Genomic DNA, 16,985 nt, shown 5'->3' with positions numbered 1-16,985 from the left:
TGGGTGCACTCTTTGCCAGGTTAAAAACTGTCAGGATGGCTGGGCCCCGAGAGTGCTGGTGAAATGGAGTCACATGCAGTTGGCAGCTGGTCACCCGTGGTGCTCCCCAGGGCTCAGTGCTGGGGCCAGTCCTGTTTCACATCTTCATCAATGACCTGGGCAAGGGGATTGAGGACACCCTCAGTCACTTGACACACGACACCAAGTTGGGCAGGAATATTCTGCTGAGGGTAGAAAGGCTCTGCAGTGGGATCTGGAGAGGCAGGAAAGCTGCCCAGCAGAAAAGAGCCTAGGGGCACTGTTTGACACCTGGCTGAACAAGAGCCACTCTGTGCCCAGGTGGCCAAAAGGCCAACAGCAGCATCCTGGCCTGGACCAGCCAGGATGACACCTGTGTGTGTATGGTGTGGCCAGCAGGAGCAGGGCAGCGATTGCCCCCTGTACTCAGCACTGGTGAAGCCACACCTTGAGTGCTGTGTTCAGTGTTGGGTCCCTCACCACTGCAAAGACATTGAGGGGCTGGAGCTTGTCCAGAGAAGGGGAACGGAGCTGGGGAAGGGCCTGGAGCACAAGTCTATTGAGGAGCAGCTGAGGGAGCTGGGGCTGTTGAACCTGGAGAAAATGGGGTTCAGGGGTGACCTTATCGTGCTCTACAAGTGCCTGAAAGGAGGCTGTAGCCAGGTGGGGGTTGGTCTCTTCTCCCAGGCAACAAGCAACATGACAAAAGGAAATAGCCCCAAGTTGCGCCGGGGGATGTTTAGACGGCTAGCTGGAAAATTTCCTCATGGAAGAGGAGCTCAAGCACTGGTTGAGCCCAGGGAAGTGGTTGAGGGAGCATCCCTGAAGGTATCTAAAAGATGTGTATGTATCTGTTATGCTTTGGAACATGGATTAGTGGTGGATTTGGCCATGCTGGGTTAATGGTTGGATTCCATGATAAGTTTGAATAAAAATTAAAAATATTGTGCCTACCATGTAAGACTGGAGGTTCTGTCTTAAAGCTGATGGTGCTCATGACATGTTTTGCTTTGAATAGAAGCTGTGAGGGTATTTGCCTTTTTCTGTCAGACCTTTACTGTGCTCTGTTCTCAGCCCCTGTGTCACAAGCCCTTGCTGCTGGAGTGCCCCAGGTGGCTCTTCAGACTTCTGGTCACAATTTCCTCAGAAAAAATCATCAGCAGGCTGAAATGACAAGGTGCCTCCATGCAGCCTGACTGCTCGCACTGAGGTTTTGTCTTGATTATACCTGACAGCACAGTAATACAGCCATAGCCTCCTGAAACCTTCTGAAAACCTCCTGTAGAGGAGACTCCACAATGTCCATTGACAGCTTCTTCCTGTGTTCCTGTGTTTTCCTTTTCTACTAATGAGCAAGTTTTCCTAGTTGTGCCTCAGATCATTGTAGACATTTAATGAGATTTTTTTTCCTCCTGCTTTTCCCAGTGAACATAGAGAGAGCATTTACTGTCTCTTTTCAGAGGAGCTCCTTCTGCATCAGAGGACTGTTACAGACTAGCCCCATAGTGATCTCTTTCAGAGTAAGACCAGCTCCCTTGGCTTTTCAGCAACAATCTTATTTTCCAAATACCTGAGCACTTCATGTTTTTTTAGACGGGCTCCTCTATCTAAATTTTCTCACAGTATGGCCCAGTGCTGGGTCCAGCTCTCCTTAGGAAAAGTCAGTGCTCCTACCCTTTGCTTTCAACATCCTTAATAATAGGTCTCAGAAAGTGATTTGTGTGCTTTGTATTGCCATTGCATTTTGCAGCTCACTGCGGTCCCCAAATGTTATTCTTCCCCTACATGTGAAGGATTTGTGCCTCCTAAATATTGCACTTCCTCTTACTGTAGAAATGTTCTGAAGTAGGTTCTTCAAGATTTTGATCTTGTCCTGTGAGTGATTACAGCCTCTTCCTTCCAGGTGTGTTTCAGTATTTTACAATAATGAAAATACTTGGTAGAACCAAGGCAAAGCCAAGTCCCTGCAGAAAGACACGTGAAGTGCCCTCCCAGGACAACAGTAAACTGTTAGCCATGAAAACTTTTCTTGAGGATGACTTTATTTAGTCCCTCATGATGCACTTTAGAGTAATTATGTCTGGGATGTGTGTCAGGAGTTTGATGGAATGTCCCAGGGGACAGTGACTGAAGTCCTGCTGCAGCAGAGCTGCTTATTTACCTGCTCAGCAAGGTGTCTGTTAGAAGATAAATAAATGTGGTAGATTTATTTTGGAAAAAAACTGAATAGATTTTATTGTTTTGTTTTTAACATTATTTTGCAATCTTTTGTGTGTTTGCAAATTACCTGTTGGATGATTTGTTCCAAAATTATTTTAGGACTGGAAATTAGGTAGACTCTTTGCCTACCCCAGCTTATTTCCAGGAGCCATGCCCTAAGTCATTCATGTACCTTCCACCTTACTGGGGTTGCTATCCTAGTCTTTTTGCTGAAATGGATTATGTTCTGTACCTGATAAATATTCAGTCAGTGGCACACTTCTGGTGAAGGTTAATGTAAAAGAAGCAGGAACACTTTAGTCAGGCTGTTTGTTTTCCTTCCTTTTGTGGTGCTTTATTTCTTCCCTTGTTTGTTATCTTGCATTTTTTAAGTCATTTATATATTTTTTTCTGTTTTAGTTTCTTGCTAGCTGAAGTTTCTTTAGCTCCTTGGCCTTTCTGATTTCAATATGTGCTTTTTCTTTTTCTATATAGTTGCCCTTAGTCACATAATTGTGTTACCACTTTCTACTGTGATCATTTTCTAATTTTCTAGTCATTAGAGAACTTTGTGAACAGCCATAATGGCCTCTGCTTTTTACCTTTCCTTTAAGTGGAAATTGCTTTAGTTTGGATTTTTTTTCAGGTAGATTTTTCTTTTGTTTTCTTTTGTTTCTGGGGGCTTTTTGTTCCTCTTTTTTTTAAACGTCCGTTGTCCTTTCTCTACTGTTGTCACATCTTAGAAATGAAAACCCATTTCATGATCACTGTCACCCAGATTACCTTCCCCTTCCAGTTCTCAATCAATTCTTCTTTATTAGTCTAGGTAAAATCTATAATCAATGTTCCTGGCTGAAAAGCTACGGGGGCTGCTTCTAGCCGGATAGCTGGATTCCTGCAGGGTCGATGCGCCCCAGGCGAGCAGGCAGGCTTGGGCCAGCCAGCTCAGCCTTCCTGAGGCCGGGTGTCTGGAAACCCACGCTGCTTTCAGCCTTAGCGAGCTCGAGTGATATCAGCTCTCAGTGATCTCAGCTCTTTTATAGTTTTCAGCTCTTAGCTTGCTAAAGGCGCTCTGGCTAGCAGTGGCTTCTCGGGGCACATGCAGAGAGAGACAGAAGACAGCCTCGGTGGTTCCACGGCCATGGTTTATTGAGGGGTTCATGAAGGGTTCCAGCGACAGCTCTTCTGCCAGAATAGGCTAAAGTAGCCCCTTATATAGCAGTACAAGGGCTCAGGAACTGACCAATTGTAAAGGGGTGGGGAAAATAGCCTATAGGGTCACAGAGAGATAAGCTAGCCTGGAGGACTGGAGAGAGGGCTTCTGGCTTAGTTACTATGACGTGTCATTTTCTTGTCTCTTAAACCTCCGTGTTCCATGGGGCTGTAGCCAGCCCTGTGTCTGCTACGCCTAGCTATTTAGAAATCCAGGGATATTCAATGCTTGTTGTGACTGCTGCAGGCAAGAGGCAGTGTCTCAGCAGCTCTCTACCCATGTCTGTTCTGCAGCATGAAGAAGTGCTGTAAAAGTTAAATCAAATACAGAGTACTGACTAAATTTCAAGGGAAATGGGTAAATGCATATCTGTTTGCAAGTGGTTGCTTTCCAGATGATACCTCATACATCTTTGAAAAGCTCAAGGTAAAACCTCATGTCATCAGTTAACTGGATTTTCCTTAAGTGCTTCTACCTTTCAAGTACAGGAAGGACAAGAATATTGATGGTTTTTAAAAGATTATTGCTCCTGCTCCAGTTTCTGGAGTACAGAGGGGGAAATGTGCATGAACACACAAACACACACGTGTGTGTGTGTGTGTGTGCATGCAGAATCTTCAGGTTCCAGTTCCCCTTCCACAAGTCACTGCATGCAAGACCATAGCACAGTATTTTCAGCCTCTATTTGATCCCTGTTAGATATTATCCCTATTATATAAGTGACTGCAGTTCTTGCAGTTATTTGAGAGAAGCTGCCATGCTTTCTGATTTGGCAAGGATTTCAAAATCCTACAGGAGAAAGTATTACACCTCTGCAGGAAGTGGTTTTACTCACCTGAGTGGTGATAAGGGGTGATTGTAACCGTATGCTTTCACTTTAAACACTTTTATCAATGCTTCTGACTTTTGCATGTGTTTTTCTGTGCTCACAGTCATTTAAGGAGGCGAGGAATCAATGTTTAAAGTTGTGTAAATGTTGAAATTTTCGTTTTTTTAGTAGCCGGGTTTAGCTTTGGCAGTGCTGAGCTGTCTCAATTCCCTTGGTAGATGGGGATTGCTTTTGGTCCTTGACACATCTTTTAGTTAAAATACAAATTCTACTCTCATAAATTGGTTTAAATGTCTAACCGAAAGCAGCAGAGTCCAGCAATTCTAAGCTCCATTGACACAATATGATCTAATAGAATACGTGTCAGCAACATTGCCCAGATACCAAACTTAAAAAAGAAAAAATACATTGGATTACTCTATACATTTTTTAAATTTCAAATTATCAACTTCAGCATCAACATGCCTCCCAAGATTTAATATGTACGACAGACTGGATGCTTCATGGCCATGCTGATCTGTTTGGTGCATAATGTGTTCCACATCTCTTTTTATATGTATGCATGGATAGCATGGATAGAAGGTAAATTGATTTGAATCTCGATGTGTTTTTTGCAAATGTGCAGATGCCAGTTAAAATAGATAATATATGCTGCCTACTTTGTCTGCTAAGAAGTAGTGAAATGTAAAGGAAGTTTAGTGTGAGAGAGAGAGTCTGTCTTGAGGGCCAGAAAAAGAGGTAATGAAGGTATTAGTTTGTAAATCAGACTATCTGTGTTTTGTAATCTCGTAACAGTTTTCTGGTAGACAAGAACAGAGGTAGTGCAAGCAAGGGGCCTTACCCTTCCTAATGTCAGAGGCTTTGTACCCTGTGAAAGCAAGACTGGGGTCTTTCTGGTAAATTAAAAAAATTAAAACAATTCTTCTTTTTAAAATTTGATTATTGTAAATGACTAGTCCCCTCTCTTACCTGTGTGCAAACCATTATGTGAATGATGTATGATGGGGTCAGGAGTCAGGACTACAGAATATGGTTGTCCAGCAAATGGGAGACTGGGGCTGAGTGGTCACATTATTAATTTACTTTTCTGTTTTGTGTTTTCTTCCTTCTGCTCCTACAACATTTCTGGCAATTCAGGTTTCTAAAGTCAACGGGGTCACTCGAATGTCATCTCCGAGTGCAAATGCAGCCAGTGCCAAAAAGATGAGAGAAGTCAGACCTTCACCGTCCAAAACTGTGAAGTACACTGCAACAGTGACAAAGGGAACTGTCACATACACCAAAGCCAAGAAAGAACTGGTCAAGGAAACCAAACTAAATCACCACAAACCCAGTTCACCTGTCAACCACACAATCTCAGGGAAAATAGAAAGTAGCAATGCAAAAACCCGCAAACAGGTGCTATCCCTTGGAGCATCCAAGTCTAACAATACCGCTGTTAATGGTGTAAAAGTCAATGGCAAGTTGAACCAAAAGACATGCACTAAGGAGGTGGGGAGACAGTTAAGGGAGGGGCTGCGCAACTCGAAGAGGAGGCTGGAAGAGACGAATCACATAGACAAAATACAGTCGCCCACCAAGAGAATGAAAGGGGCCGTCAACTTGGCAGAAGCTGCCAGCAAAAAGGCAGCTGTAGAAAAGCCTTTGCTCAATGGACACCTTAGAAAGGAAGTGCCAGAGAAAAGTTTGGAAAGAAATAGGCCGAAAAGAGCCACTGCTGGAAAGAGTACGCCAGGGAAACAAGCACATGGCAAAACTGAAAATGCCTCCTGTGAAAATCGTTCTACCTCTCAAGCGGAGTCCTTGCACAAGCCACAAGACTCAATGGGAAAGCACGAAAAGGGCAGTAGTAAGTCTGGGTGGGGGATGCTGGGGGAGATTCCCATCCTTAGGCCCTCCACCAAGGAATTTCATGACCCGCTGATATACATTGAGTCAGTCCGAGCTCAGGTAGAGAAGTATGGGATGTGCAGGGTGATTCCTCCTCCAGACTGGAGACCTGAGTGCAAGCTAAACGATGAAATGCGGTTTGTGACACAGATTCAGCACATACACAAGCTAGGCAGGCGCTGGGGACCCAACGTGCAGCGGCTGGCCTGTATCAAGAAGCACCTCAAATCTCAGGGCATTACCATGGATGAACTCCCACTCATAGGTAAGGGCTGTGATTCCTTGGCCTTGTGCCGCTGCTTCTAAGTGTCCGTATACGACTTTGTGCTCTGTTTGCCTTTATGCTTAACCACACCCCTGCTCAGTTAACACTGCAGAGCTCTGAATCTCTTTCTTTTTCCATTGGCCAGGCGTGATGCAGGTAGGTTGTCAGAGAGCTTCCAGGGTGACTTTATTTATATCACCATTTTCCTCCCTGTTTGACCCAGGGGAAAAAAAAAAAAAATGCTCCATGGGACCTTGGTCTGCAGATTTCAGAATCTTCTTCCTTTCCTGGTGTTTATTTATGCACATTGTATGACTATGTATATTGATAGCCTTGCTTTAAAAGCTGTTTCAGAATTTTTTTGGACCTTTCCAAAGATGTTTTCCTAACAGGTTGCAATGCTGCCAGGCTTTAATACATTTTTCTCCCCGCCTCTTCCTTTAAAAACATTTAACCAAAGGGGAAAGAAAATATCTCAGAACTGACTTGTGTTTGGGTACTCAGACACTTAAAATCACAAATTCGCAGTGACCTGCTGACATTTAACAACCATTAAGTGTCAAGAATAGGCAGTAAAATGTAGTTGATTGCAAAATGGAGGTTTCATTATTTCTCCCAGCAGGTGTCTGCCAGGGCTAATGCCTGAGTGAGAATCACTTATTTAACAGAATTCTTGGTTTATGGTCTGCTGTCAGATATGACACGTGACAAAAATGTGACAATAGTTTGTAAAAACATGACAACAGCAGCATACAAATGAACTATTGGATGAGCTACCTCCATCTCTACTGCCTTTGCAGCCACCACATAGTAAGAAACCTGTGTTTTTAATTTTTCTAAGTTCTTCCCTTTGTTTTTGAGGTGTTTTGAGTCACAAGATCACACAAACTTGCATGCTGCACCTCAAGGCTAGAGTTTTGCCTTTGAGGCATCATCCGACCCAAGGCAGCTTTCAGTGCTGGTTGGATTAAAGGACACGCTTTTCTGTTTAAACGATTCACAACACTTCCTTCCCCCGCCTCCTCCTTCTTAAACTTTGTTTTATATCACATATGGTAAGTGAGGGAAAATGCATAAAAGCACACAAAATGATTGTAGACTTTATGGTGAACTGATGCAGGGGCACAGCAGAGAAATAACAAAATTTCAAGAAGGAGGAACGATAGCGTAGCACTATATTGCAATAGCGTGCAAAAACGTTCAAGGAAATCTGAAAATTAAAATCACTCAAGCAGCAATAAATGAACATTTTGTATGCCTAATGTATGCAATGGTTGTATGCTAATGGAAAAGAATAATGAATTACATTTACATTGGCAAGAGAGAGAAGAAAATGTGCAAGACAGCTCGATTAACGCTCCTGGAACAATGTTAACTTTTTAATGAAATACCTTAACTCGGCATTAAGATGGCATTACTGTTAATTATTTGTATTATTTAAGCACCTAAGAGCCTAATGAATAGTCAAGGATTCTATTCTGCTGGGTGCCATATAACCAGAGCAAACAGTGGTCTCTTACAAATTTGCATCCTATGTATCCTTTCTGCGCTTAATTTCCTACCTATCCTGTGTTTAAAATCAAAAACAAAATGGAGAAAAGAAGCTGGAGATCATCAGTGCACAAAGAGGAAAAATCTGTTGGTTCTGTCAGGAAACATATAAAATAATCTGTAGTGATAAATGCATGCTTATTTAAGTAGACATGCATACATAGCCCTTCTCTCGAGGCCAAATCACATTTCCATTGAAGTAAGTGGGACTTTTGCCAATGGCTTGTGTAGTGCCAGCTTTTGGTATTAAATGCATACCTGAAGATTTAAAATTTTCTTTTTTAAAATGAGCTTGCTCACTAAGCAATTTAAAAGTATTCCTAACTTAGGGAAATTAAGGCAATTAAAAAAAAAAGTTAAACCCTGCTACACTGCTTCTGAATAATGTGCCAGTCTCCTATTTAAGCCATTTTGCTATAGGTGCTTTTAAAGAACTCCTTCTTTGGTTGTTGAGGTTTTTCCCTTTTTTTTTTTTTTTTTTTTTTTTTATTTTTTTATTTCTTTCAGTCTTTCAAGGAAAGTTTAAGCAGCAAGCTTAGGTCGATCCAGGAAAACATCAGTCTGAGATATAAATGCTTCCAAAAGTTATGACTGTGTGAAATGGAATTATAATTGAGAGCATTTTGCAAACCTTAGCTGTAGGCTCTGGTTGAATGAAGTGCTACTTGAGCTCTAATATTGCAAAGTGATTATGAGTGATCGTTCCATGATGCAGGAGAAAATTGAATTTTCAACAGTGCTGAAGCTACGACCTTAAATTGAGTGTGTACTGGAGAAAACATAAAATGGTAAATTTGGGTCGTACTTCTTTCCAAGTTTGGGAGTGTGTTACCCAACTTTATGTAGATTGCTGAATCTCTTGGCATGGAAAGCCATCTCTTGAGTTCCACCTTCAGGTTATTTGTGGCTTGCATGTAGAAACCACTGACCAAAAAAGTAACAGAAGCCATCTTGAACGTTATGTTTATATTATGTCATATATGGAAGATTAAAGAGGAAAGAAAGAAAACTTTCCAAACTCATTTTGTTTTTTCTCCCCATGGTATTTACTTTTTCTCAGCTTCAAGACCTTTTTAAAATCTCCCCCACCCTATTCCCAAATGTACTAAATGGGATAAATTTGCTACCTCGTGGTCCTGCCTCCACCCTTAGATTCTACTCAAAGCCTTATGTTTGGTTTTGTTTGCAGCCAAACGCCTTTGTCTTGTTCTATGTGGGCAGTATAAATGCAGCACAGGGTAGTTTGAAAGAAGTAACACAGCAAGATGATATGAGTTAAGATGATGTAACTGTGCATCCTACTGTAAATATTTACCATAATGCTGCTTCTTGCCCTTCTCTGTTGCAGCAGCATTTCTGAGTGCTCTGAAATGGCCATGGCATGACGATTCTTTACTTTTCTCAAAGGCAAAGGGGAGACAGTGTGGCGGCAGAGACGTTGATGCTGGTTTTGTATTAATTCTCTTTTTTCTTTGAACAGCACCCTGTTAATTGTAGGTGGTCTTTGGGCCATTTCTTCACTCTTTCCACTGATGATTTATTTCTGTGCTTTCAGAGTATTTATGATGTTTCTTTTATTGTTCCTCATCCATTTGGCTGCTTTTTATGCTGCAATTTGTATAATTTTTTTTTTTTTTTTTTTTTGACTGGAGTGTGAAATGTGCTAGTCATCTTAAAACATACGAAACCAGAATGGAGTACAAAATATGGATGGGCTCAGACTGGAAGAATAATGTGTCTGGAACTTTTTATGTGGTTGCAGGCTCCAACCCCAAACAACCCTTTGCCTCCCTTTGTTTTTTTATATGGATTTTATTACCTGTAGTGAATTTAATAGTGTGCTCCTTTTAAATACTAACTATACTAACTTCATTCAAGGTGTTGTGCAGATATTAAATAATTGTTATTTCACCTCCAGAAAGGATAGGTATTTGTCTTTCTGATGACCAGTACCCCGGTTTGACGCTGGTTTTGTTTATTCCTGGTATGAACCAGATGTGGGACTGGTGGTGGGTGAGGGTGTGTGGGCTTTTACAGAGATGGGCAACCCTCATCTGCCCAGTCACTGGGTAATGACCAGGGCACAGATGCATGTCAAGGAGATATCTTGGGGTGCCCTGAGAAAAGAAGGGCATGAAACTCAAGGAGGAGAGCAAACAGAATCGCAGGGAAGGCTGCTGCAAGTAGCAGAATACAGCCTGTGAATGAATTGAGCTGGGAAGACAGTGGTGTGTGCCTCTCTTTAGCAGGGGCATACGAGAGAGGGACAATTGTGCTCTGGTGCCCAGGTGCCTGGAGCTGTCACGTCCCCCGTGTGCCCAGCCTTGGCAGCACATCTGGCATGAACTGCCCACAGCTAATCTAATCCTAATCTACTCCTGTGTTTCCCTTTCCCTTCCTCTGCTGCCTGGCACGCCTGGACCCCAGGAGGCTGCGAGCTCGACCTGGCCTGCTTCGTCCAGCTGATCAACGAGATGGGGGGGATGCAGCAAGTGACTGACCTCAAGAAATGGAACAAGCTGGCAGACATGCTGCGCATCCCCAAAACTGCACAGGACAGGCTGGCCAAGCTACAAGAAGCCTACTGCCAGTACTTGCTCTCCTATGACTCCCTCTCCCCTGAGGAGCACAAGAAACTGGAGAAGGAGGTCTTGCTGGAAAAGGAAATCCTGGAGAAGAGGAAAGGACCTTTGGAGGGACATTCAGAGAATGCCTACAAGTTCCATTCCTTGCCCCGGTTTGAGCCCAAAAATGGACTCATCAATGGCGTGGTTCACAAAAATGGCTTCCGCAACAAGTTAAAAGAGGTCGATGTCCCACTGAAGACGGGCAGGCGGCGGCTCTTTGCTCAGGAAAAGGAGACCACGAAGGAGGACGAGGAGGAGGAGGAGGAGGGAGTTCTTAGCGACTTACACAAGTGTATATACAAGGTAACGAGGCTGGCTCTGCCCCGTCCGCTCTGTAGCGCAGGTGATGCTGTTGTGTGGGTGGTGTCTGGGCGCACACCCCGTTGGCTGAGGGGAGCTCAGGGGTTGCAGTGGCATCCCTGAGGCAGCAGGTATCATGGTGCTCACGGCTAGGCAGTCTGGTGGCTTTATCCTGGTATGCCTGGCTCTTGCTGGATGTCTGGAAAAGCTGGGAGGCATTATTGTCATTACAAGATGCACTGGGCTCTGCCCCCCTTCATCTCCTTGTGAGAGGCTCCCTGAATACCTCTGCCCAATTATCCTTGCAGACACAGATTTTATTTTCATTTTCTAGTGACATTTAAAGTAATGTTCTGCTTTCTCATTCCTGCTTTTTGCAAATCTCTTGTTGAGTAAAGTAGTGCCGCACATCAAAATGAACATCACTAGAAATACTACTACATTTAGAAAGGGCAAATTGAAATGCAAACAATATTTTCATCCACGATGCCAGGCTTTTGCTCAGCACTAACAGTCTCATGGACACTTAGTCCTCCACATACCGAGTACATCCATTTACAAAGGAATGCTGACTCTTTCACTGTATTTTATTTGGCAGTCTCCTGCTCTGGAGCAGGACTTGGCACTGCAACTCACAGTGCAATTTTGAGTTGAGTTGGATGGTGTAGCTGCACTCTGAGAGAAATATAGCATTGAGTGTCCGTGCCCAGTATAAGAATATTCTGTTCTTCCCCTTCCAATCTCACTTCCATCACCAGGAAATGAAGCCAGATAGCCCAAAATGACTTATTGTTAAGCTATTTAGGGACTGCGTGAGCTCACGACTTGGGCTTTAAAAGCTGCTTTTTGGGCTGACAAATCATAACAGGCTGCTACAATTCTCTTTACTGGGGACTCTGGCCTCAATCCTACCTTTGAAAAGCAATCTCTTTGCCATGCTGCCCTTGGAGAGAAGCTTATCTAATGACGGCAGCTTTTGTGAATAGTGAAGTGACATTTCTGTGCTTAATATCCTGTGCTTAATGATGGTTAAATGAAAAACTTGATAAACCTTACCCTGACTGCTGCATGAACAACCTCAAACTTAGTGGGGGAATGCCTTTTTCTTTTTTTCCAGTGCAAGTCCCACTTCAAAGTTCAGTAGATACAAAGTCACTCAAAAAGCAAGATTGGGATTTGTGAGAAGTATCCCACTTGGATTTAGGAAGTAAAAAGAGCAAGCAAGCAAAGTGTAGCTGGTATAACTAGTCTGAGTCTGCTGAGTACCAGGCCATTACCCCAAAAGGCAGAGAGCTCCCAGAATTTCTGCTTGGTCACCAGAAAAGCTCTGGCAGTAGGGGCAGCATCAGACCCTGTCTAAGTCTGACAATACCAGGTAGAAATACTTCTGTCCTGAGCATGGAGGCTGTTAGAGAGGAGCATCACTGAGCCCATGGGTGGGGGCTCTCCCCACCCACCAAAGCAGCTGCAGCCCATGGAGCCACTCAGAGAATGCCCTGGCTTGTCCACTGTGGTACCAGCAGCTTCCCAGACACTGGGAAGTGTCTGTTTGGATCCCATCCCACGTTCTCTGTAGTGCAGAGACTGGGAGCTGCTGTCACAGGGGATGGACTGAGGGGAAGGCAGGGGAAGCAAATCTCTGGTGGGTTTCTGGAGAGATCCCTGCTGTGGAGCACCCTGTGGGACACCTGGTCAGCCTGAGTGCAGAGAGAGGAGTGAAGCTTCATTTTCACAGCACTCAGGGTAAAGCCCTGTAGGAGGACTGATGCATTAATACTGCTCTAAGGTTATGTCACTTAGAGCAAGCCTCAAGACACAGAAATTATGCATCAAGCTTGATGCACCAGGGTAGCCCACAAGATGTAAAATTGCTGTAGCTCATCACTAGGCTTTAAAAGACTGAGGGAATTTGGTGCTGGCATCAGTTGTAAGCAGAGTGTGCTTCATGGCATTTAATGGAACGAGCCTTTTAATCCTGTGTGTGTGGATGGGGGAGTGTTCTTTACCTAATAACATCTTCCAGAGAAAATTTGAATTTCATTAACAGAACCTGCCCTCATGTTACAGTTTCCTCATATGATGGGATTGTAATGGTTCCTTTCTAAAGCACATTGCTAATTGTAATTAAAATGAAAAACACACATAAAACAAACAAACAAACAAAAAAAAAAAAACAACAAAGCCATGTATGTGAAAAATGCCCAGGTCAATGTCTTGGGGGTTAGAGGGAGCACATCATAATCATATGGCTGTAGTCCAGTTTAGGCCATAAAGTCAGACTATGGAGAGGCCATACATTTAGGATTTCTCACAGTAATTTCTGCAGTCAGCACATGCTTGAGCTGTTTTTAGCAAGAGACATACAGCCTTCCAGGAGCAGTTACCACCATATCACATGTCAAGGTTAGAGTAAATCTCCTTTGTGTTAGGCTGACTTTCTGCCAGGACTCCCAAATTATTTTCAGTGTCTCTCCTTCCCAGGCTGTGAGGCCTGCTGTGCTTTTAAGTGTGTGCTGCAGGCTGTTGTGCTTGCTTGCTTTACTTCTAAATAAGTGGTTTTCTTACCTGATGATTAAAATGTTGTCATTTCTAAGTGTGTGAAGTAAGCTGCTGACATCAATGCAGCATCTGATGCAAGATTTTCACACTTCTTTCCCCAGTTTTAGCTCTGAAAATATTTTAAAAATCTTTACTGAATCTGACTGAGAGCAGCATTTGTTTCCATACAGAACAAACTGAAGGCACATTATCAGACTCATTAGAGGGACACACAGAAGAAATCACAATGCAAGTTTTGCCAGCCCTCCCATCAACAGTCATGGAAATCCTATGCTGAGGTCTCTTCACCCAGAGACTTGGCATTTTCATACTCCACTTATTAGGAGCCCCTCCTTTCCACCTGTGGCTATTATGAAATCTCTGGTTTCAGCTTATATTTGTGTTTGCTTTAATGTCTTTAACATTCATAGATTTGCAGTGTCCTTCTCTCTGCCTTCCCTTCAGGCTTGATGGTGATGGTGATGCTCCCCCTGGGTTGGCTCTCATGGCCCCTGCATCAGACCTGAGAAGAATCAGGGGAGCAAATAGGAATTTGTTTTCTTAAACCTTCCTCTTTTCTTGTCAGAGCAACAGAGATTCCGCTTTGTAGCTCAAAGCTCTTAGGACAGTTGTTGAACTGCTGAGATACTTTTAAGGGTGTTGGAAGGGGTATTTTGCTCCCCTGCAATTCATTTTGTGTTCTGATTAGAATGCTCCGTTAAAGCATTTTAAATTATTTTCTGTGTTGTCATCAGAAAATGTTACAGGATTCCTCAGATGAAAAAACAAAGAACCAAATAGCACAAACAGACAACCCTCACCCATTTAATTTGTTTTACAGTTTTTAGGAGACTTAAACGATACCAAAATCTTGGCAGAGGAAGAAATGGGTATATGCAAGTTTAAAGGGTTAAAGTGTTCCAGTTTTCCACTTTCTTTTTTCTTGCTTGCTATATACTTCTATTTTATTTCTTGTCTATCTGAGAAATGGAAAGACATGGCTAATCTTGGAAGATGAGACCTTAATTTTGTTTTTCTGCATAAGATGAGAGGAAGAGGCAGGGGCCTGAGAGGAGGCAGCTGCTGCAGTGCTGCTTTGCTGCCGGTGGCGGCGGTGCCTTGGTGCGGGCCCTGCGCTTTACGAGAGGTTTTGCTGTAAAAGGCTGCCACAATAAACCATTCACGAGGGCATTAAAAGATGAAGGAAATTGCTTATTGGATCACAGAGAATCCAGCTCTGAAGTTTATGGGAATCAGAGTGCCCCAGGCCCTGGGCATTTCACAAACTTTTTTTTGCTAAAGCTAATTATGCAGTATTCAATTTAAAAAGTGACAGTGTTTCAACCATATGAGCAGGGTGATAGACTTGGCCTGTGGGGGAAAGCTGCTTTTATAGTTCTTTCTAGTTTACTCTTGGACATAGTTATTAAATAAATTAAACACGAGAAAAGGCTGCAGTGGCTTGGCAGATCTGTTTCATAATTAAAAAACGAGGAAGGTAACAGTCCAAATAATAAAACTCATTTATGCAGAGTTTTTAAGCCTGTGGTTGCTCAGATGAGCAGTCAGGGGGCACAATGGGAGGGAGCAGTGGATCTGGTGAGGGGGCAAAGACGTTTTGTACTCCCCGTTTGCAGCGTGCTGCTGTCTCTGCCTGCAGCAGTGCCCTCAGCCCCGTGTGGTGCCCGCCAGCTCTCGTGGCATGCAGCTTCCCAGTCCTCCTTCTGCCCTGGGGAGGCAGCAAGCTGTTCCTGTCTTTGCACACCACAGGGTCAGGGCTGAAAGGAGCAAGTGGGTTCTCATGCTCGTGCCACCAAAGCCATCGGACAATGCTTCCCAGAGCTTCTGGTGGTGTAGGTGTGCAGGAAAGCAGGAGCCTGGAAACTTTGGGCTAGCTTAAGAAGGAAACCAAGTCAGAGCCTCTTCTTGTACAGCTCCTGCAGCAGTGCCAATAAAGAAAGCACTTATTCAGCAATTTTACTGTGTTTTCCTTTTCCTAACTTTGTAATAACAGGTCTTGGTTCTTTGGCATTTGGACTGCTTTTATTGAACTGAGCATAACTAGTTTTTGAAAGCAAGTGATTACAGTAATCCTGGCAAACTCTGCTTTTTGTGGAGCTCTTCGACCACACGCAACATTTGATGCTGAGCATTTCTGTGAATTTTCTAAGTCTTTTTTCACCTGCTCCTTGTACATAAATAGTCTAAGTCTTTTTTCACCTGCTCCTTGTACATAAAGAGCATGGCCACGTAGTCCCTGGATAATGTATTGGATAATGTAAATTGCTGTACATTACTGGATAAAGTAAATTTTGACTGGCTGCTTACTGGGTTTATTGCAACCTCTCATAGGGAGCTGGGCCATGTCCATGCTCTGTATTTATCAAACACTGAGTGTTGTGCTGGACAAAGCAGTGTCCCTTTTGGGAACATTCAGTTTGCCTTTTTACATGGTGGGTTTGGGAAGGTCATGTGATTAAATTTCTGTATCTTCTGAGGTATTTTATCTCAGCAACAAAATGAGCTTTAGACCCATACCTCTTCTGGAGACTTCGTCCTCTTTCCCTCTGTTGTCATCTGGGATCGAGCCTGTAAGGAAAAGAGTGGGGGCACGGGGAAAAGTAGGCATGTTTTTTCATTTTCACTTTTAATTTTATTTTATTTTTCCACAGGGTAGGTCTGTTTCTTTAACAACCTTCTACCGAACAGCAAGAAACATCATGAACATGTGCTTCACAAAGGAGCCTACAGTAGCTGAAGTAGAGGTGAGGCCAGCACAAGGGGTGGTAAAGGTTTTTGTTTCAGGGCACTGAGTATGGGGATTCAGGATAGTTGATTTTCAAGCATTTCTCTAATCAGTTTAAGGCTTTATAGTTTAGGATTTTAAAAAAATGGTTAAATAGGCATGGTGCTGATTCTTCCTTCTTAAAAATTTTTGAATATTTTAAATAAAGGTATTGTTGAGCTGAGGAAGAGAAAGCATTCTTAATCTGACATGTGCTGAAACACAGAAACCAAGAGAATCTAAATTTTGCCTGCCTTATTGTGACTTCCAACTATTTATATTCTTATTTTTAAGCAATAGTTTATGTTGAATTACACCGAGGTCATGAAAGCCTTGAAAGTAAATTTCTGGGGTTTATATTGTCATGAGGGATACCTTGTTCAGCGAATTTAAAATGCATTACTGCTTTCTGTTACCACAGCAAGAATACTGGCGGATAGTGGAACAGAAAGATTGCCATGTAGCAGTGCATTGTGGAAAAGTAGATACCAACACCCATGGGAGTGGTTTTCCTGTGGGAAAATCTGAACCATTTTCAAGGTAAGATGCCCAAATCCATCCTCTGTTGCCTCACTCCTGAGCAGAGCCCAGCAGGGCAGCTTGGCACCGGGAGTGTTGGCATTGGGAATGTGCACTGACTGTCTCCTTCTGTGTCACCCCTCAAACAGGCATGGGTGGAACCTCACAGTCCTTCCTAATAATACAGGATCCATCCTGCGACATCTTGGTGCTGTGCCTGGTAAGCAAGTCCCTTCTCTGCTGGTGTCAGT

General features: G+C 43.2%; 1 protein-coding gene across 2 annotated transcripts in view; it reads left to right on the top strand.

Annotated features, from left to right (window-relative positions):
• The window catches only part of JARID2 (jumonji and AT-rich interaction domain containing 2), a 210,937-nt gene that overhangs the window by 177,176 nt on the left and 16,776 nt on the right, over nt 1-16,985 (top strand). For both annotated transcript variants that reach the window (XM_084218428.1, XM_084218429.1), the window contains exons 7-11: nt 5,397-6,414; nt 10,393-10,895; nt 16,103-16,195; nt 16,637-16,755; nt 16,884-16,954. In XM_084218428.1, coding sequence (XP_084074554.1) covers nt 5,397-6,414; nt 10,393-10,895; nt 16,103-16,195; nt 16,637-16,755; nt 16,884-16,954 — 1,804 coding nt within the window. The remainder of the gene's footprint in view (nt 1-5,396; nt 6,415-10,392; nt 10,896-16,102; nt 16,196-16,636; nt 16,756-16,883; nt 16,955-16,985) is intronic.

The sequence above is a fragment of the Fringilla coelebs genome (assembly GCF_963513975.1).
Source record: "Fringilla coelebs genome assembly, chromosome: 1".
Classification (NCBI taxonomy): Eukaryota; Metazoa; Chordata; class Aves; order Passeriformes; family Fringillidae; genus Fringilla; species Fringilla coelebs.
This window is presented reverse-complemented; position numbering and strand designations above follow the sequence as displayed.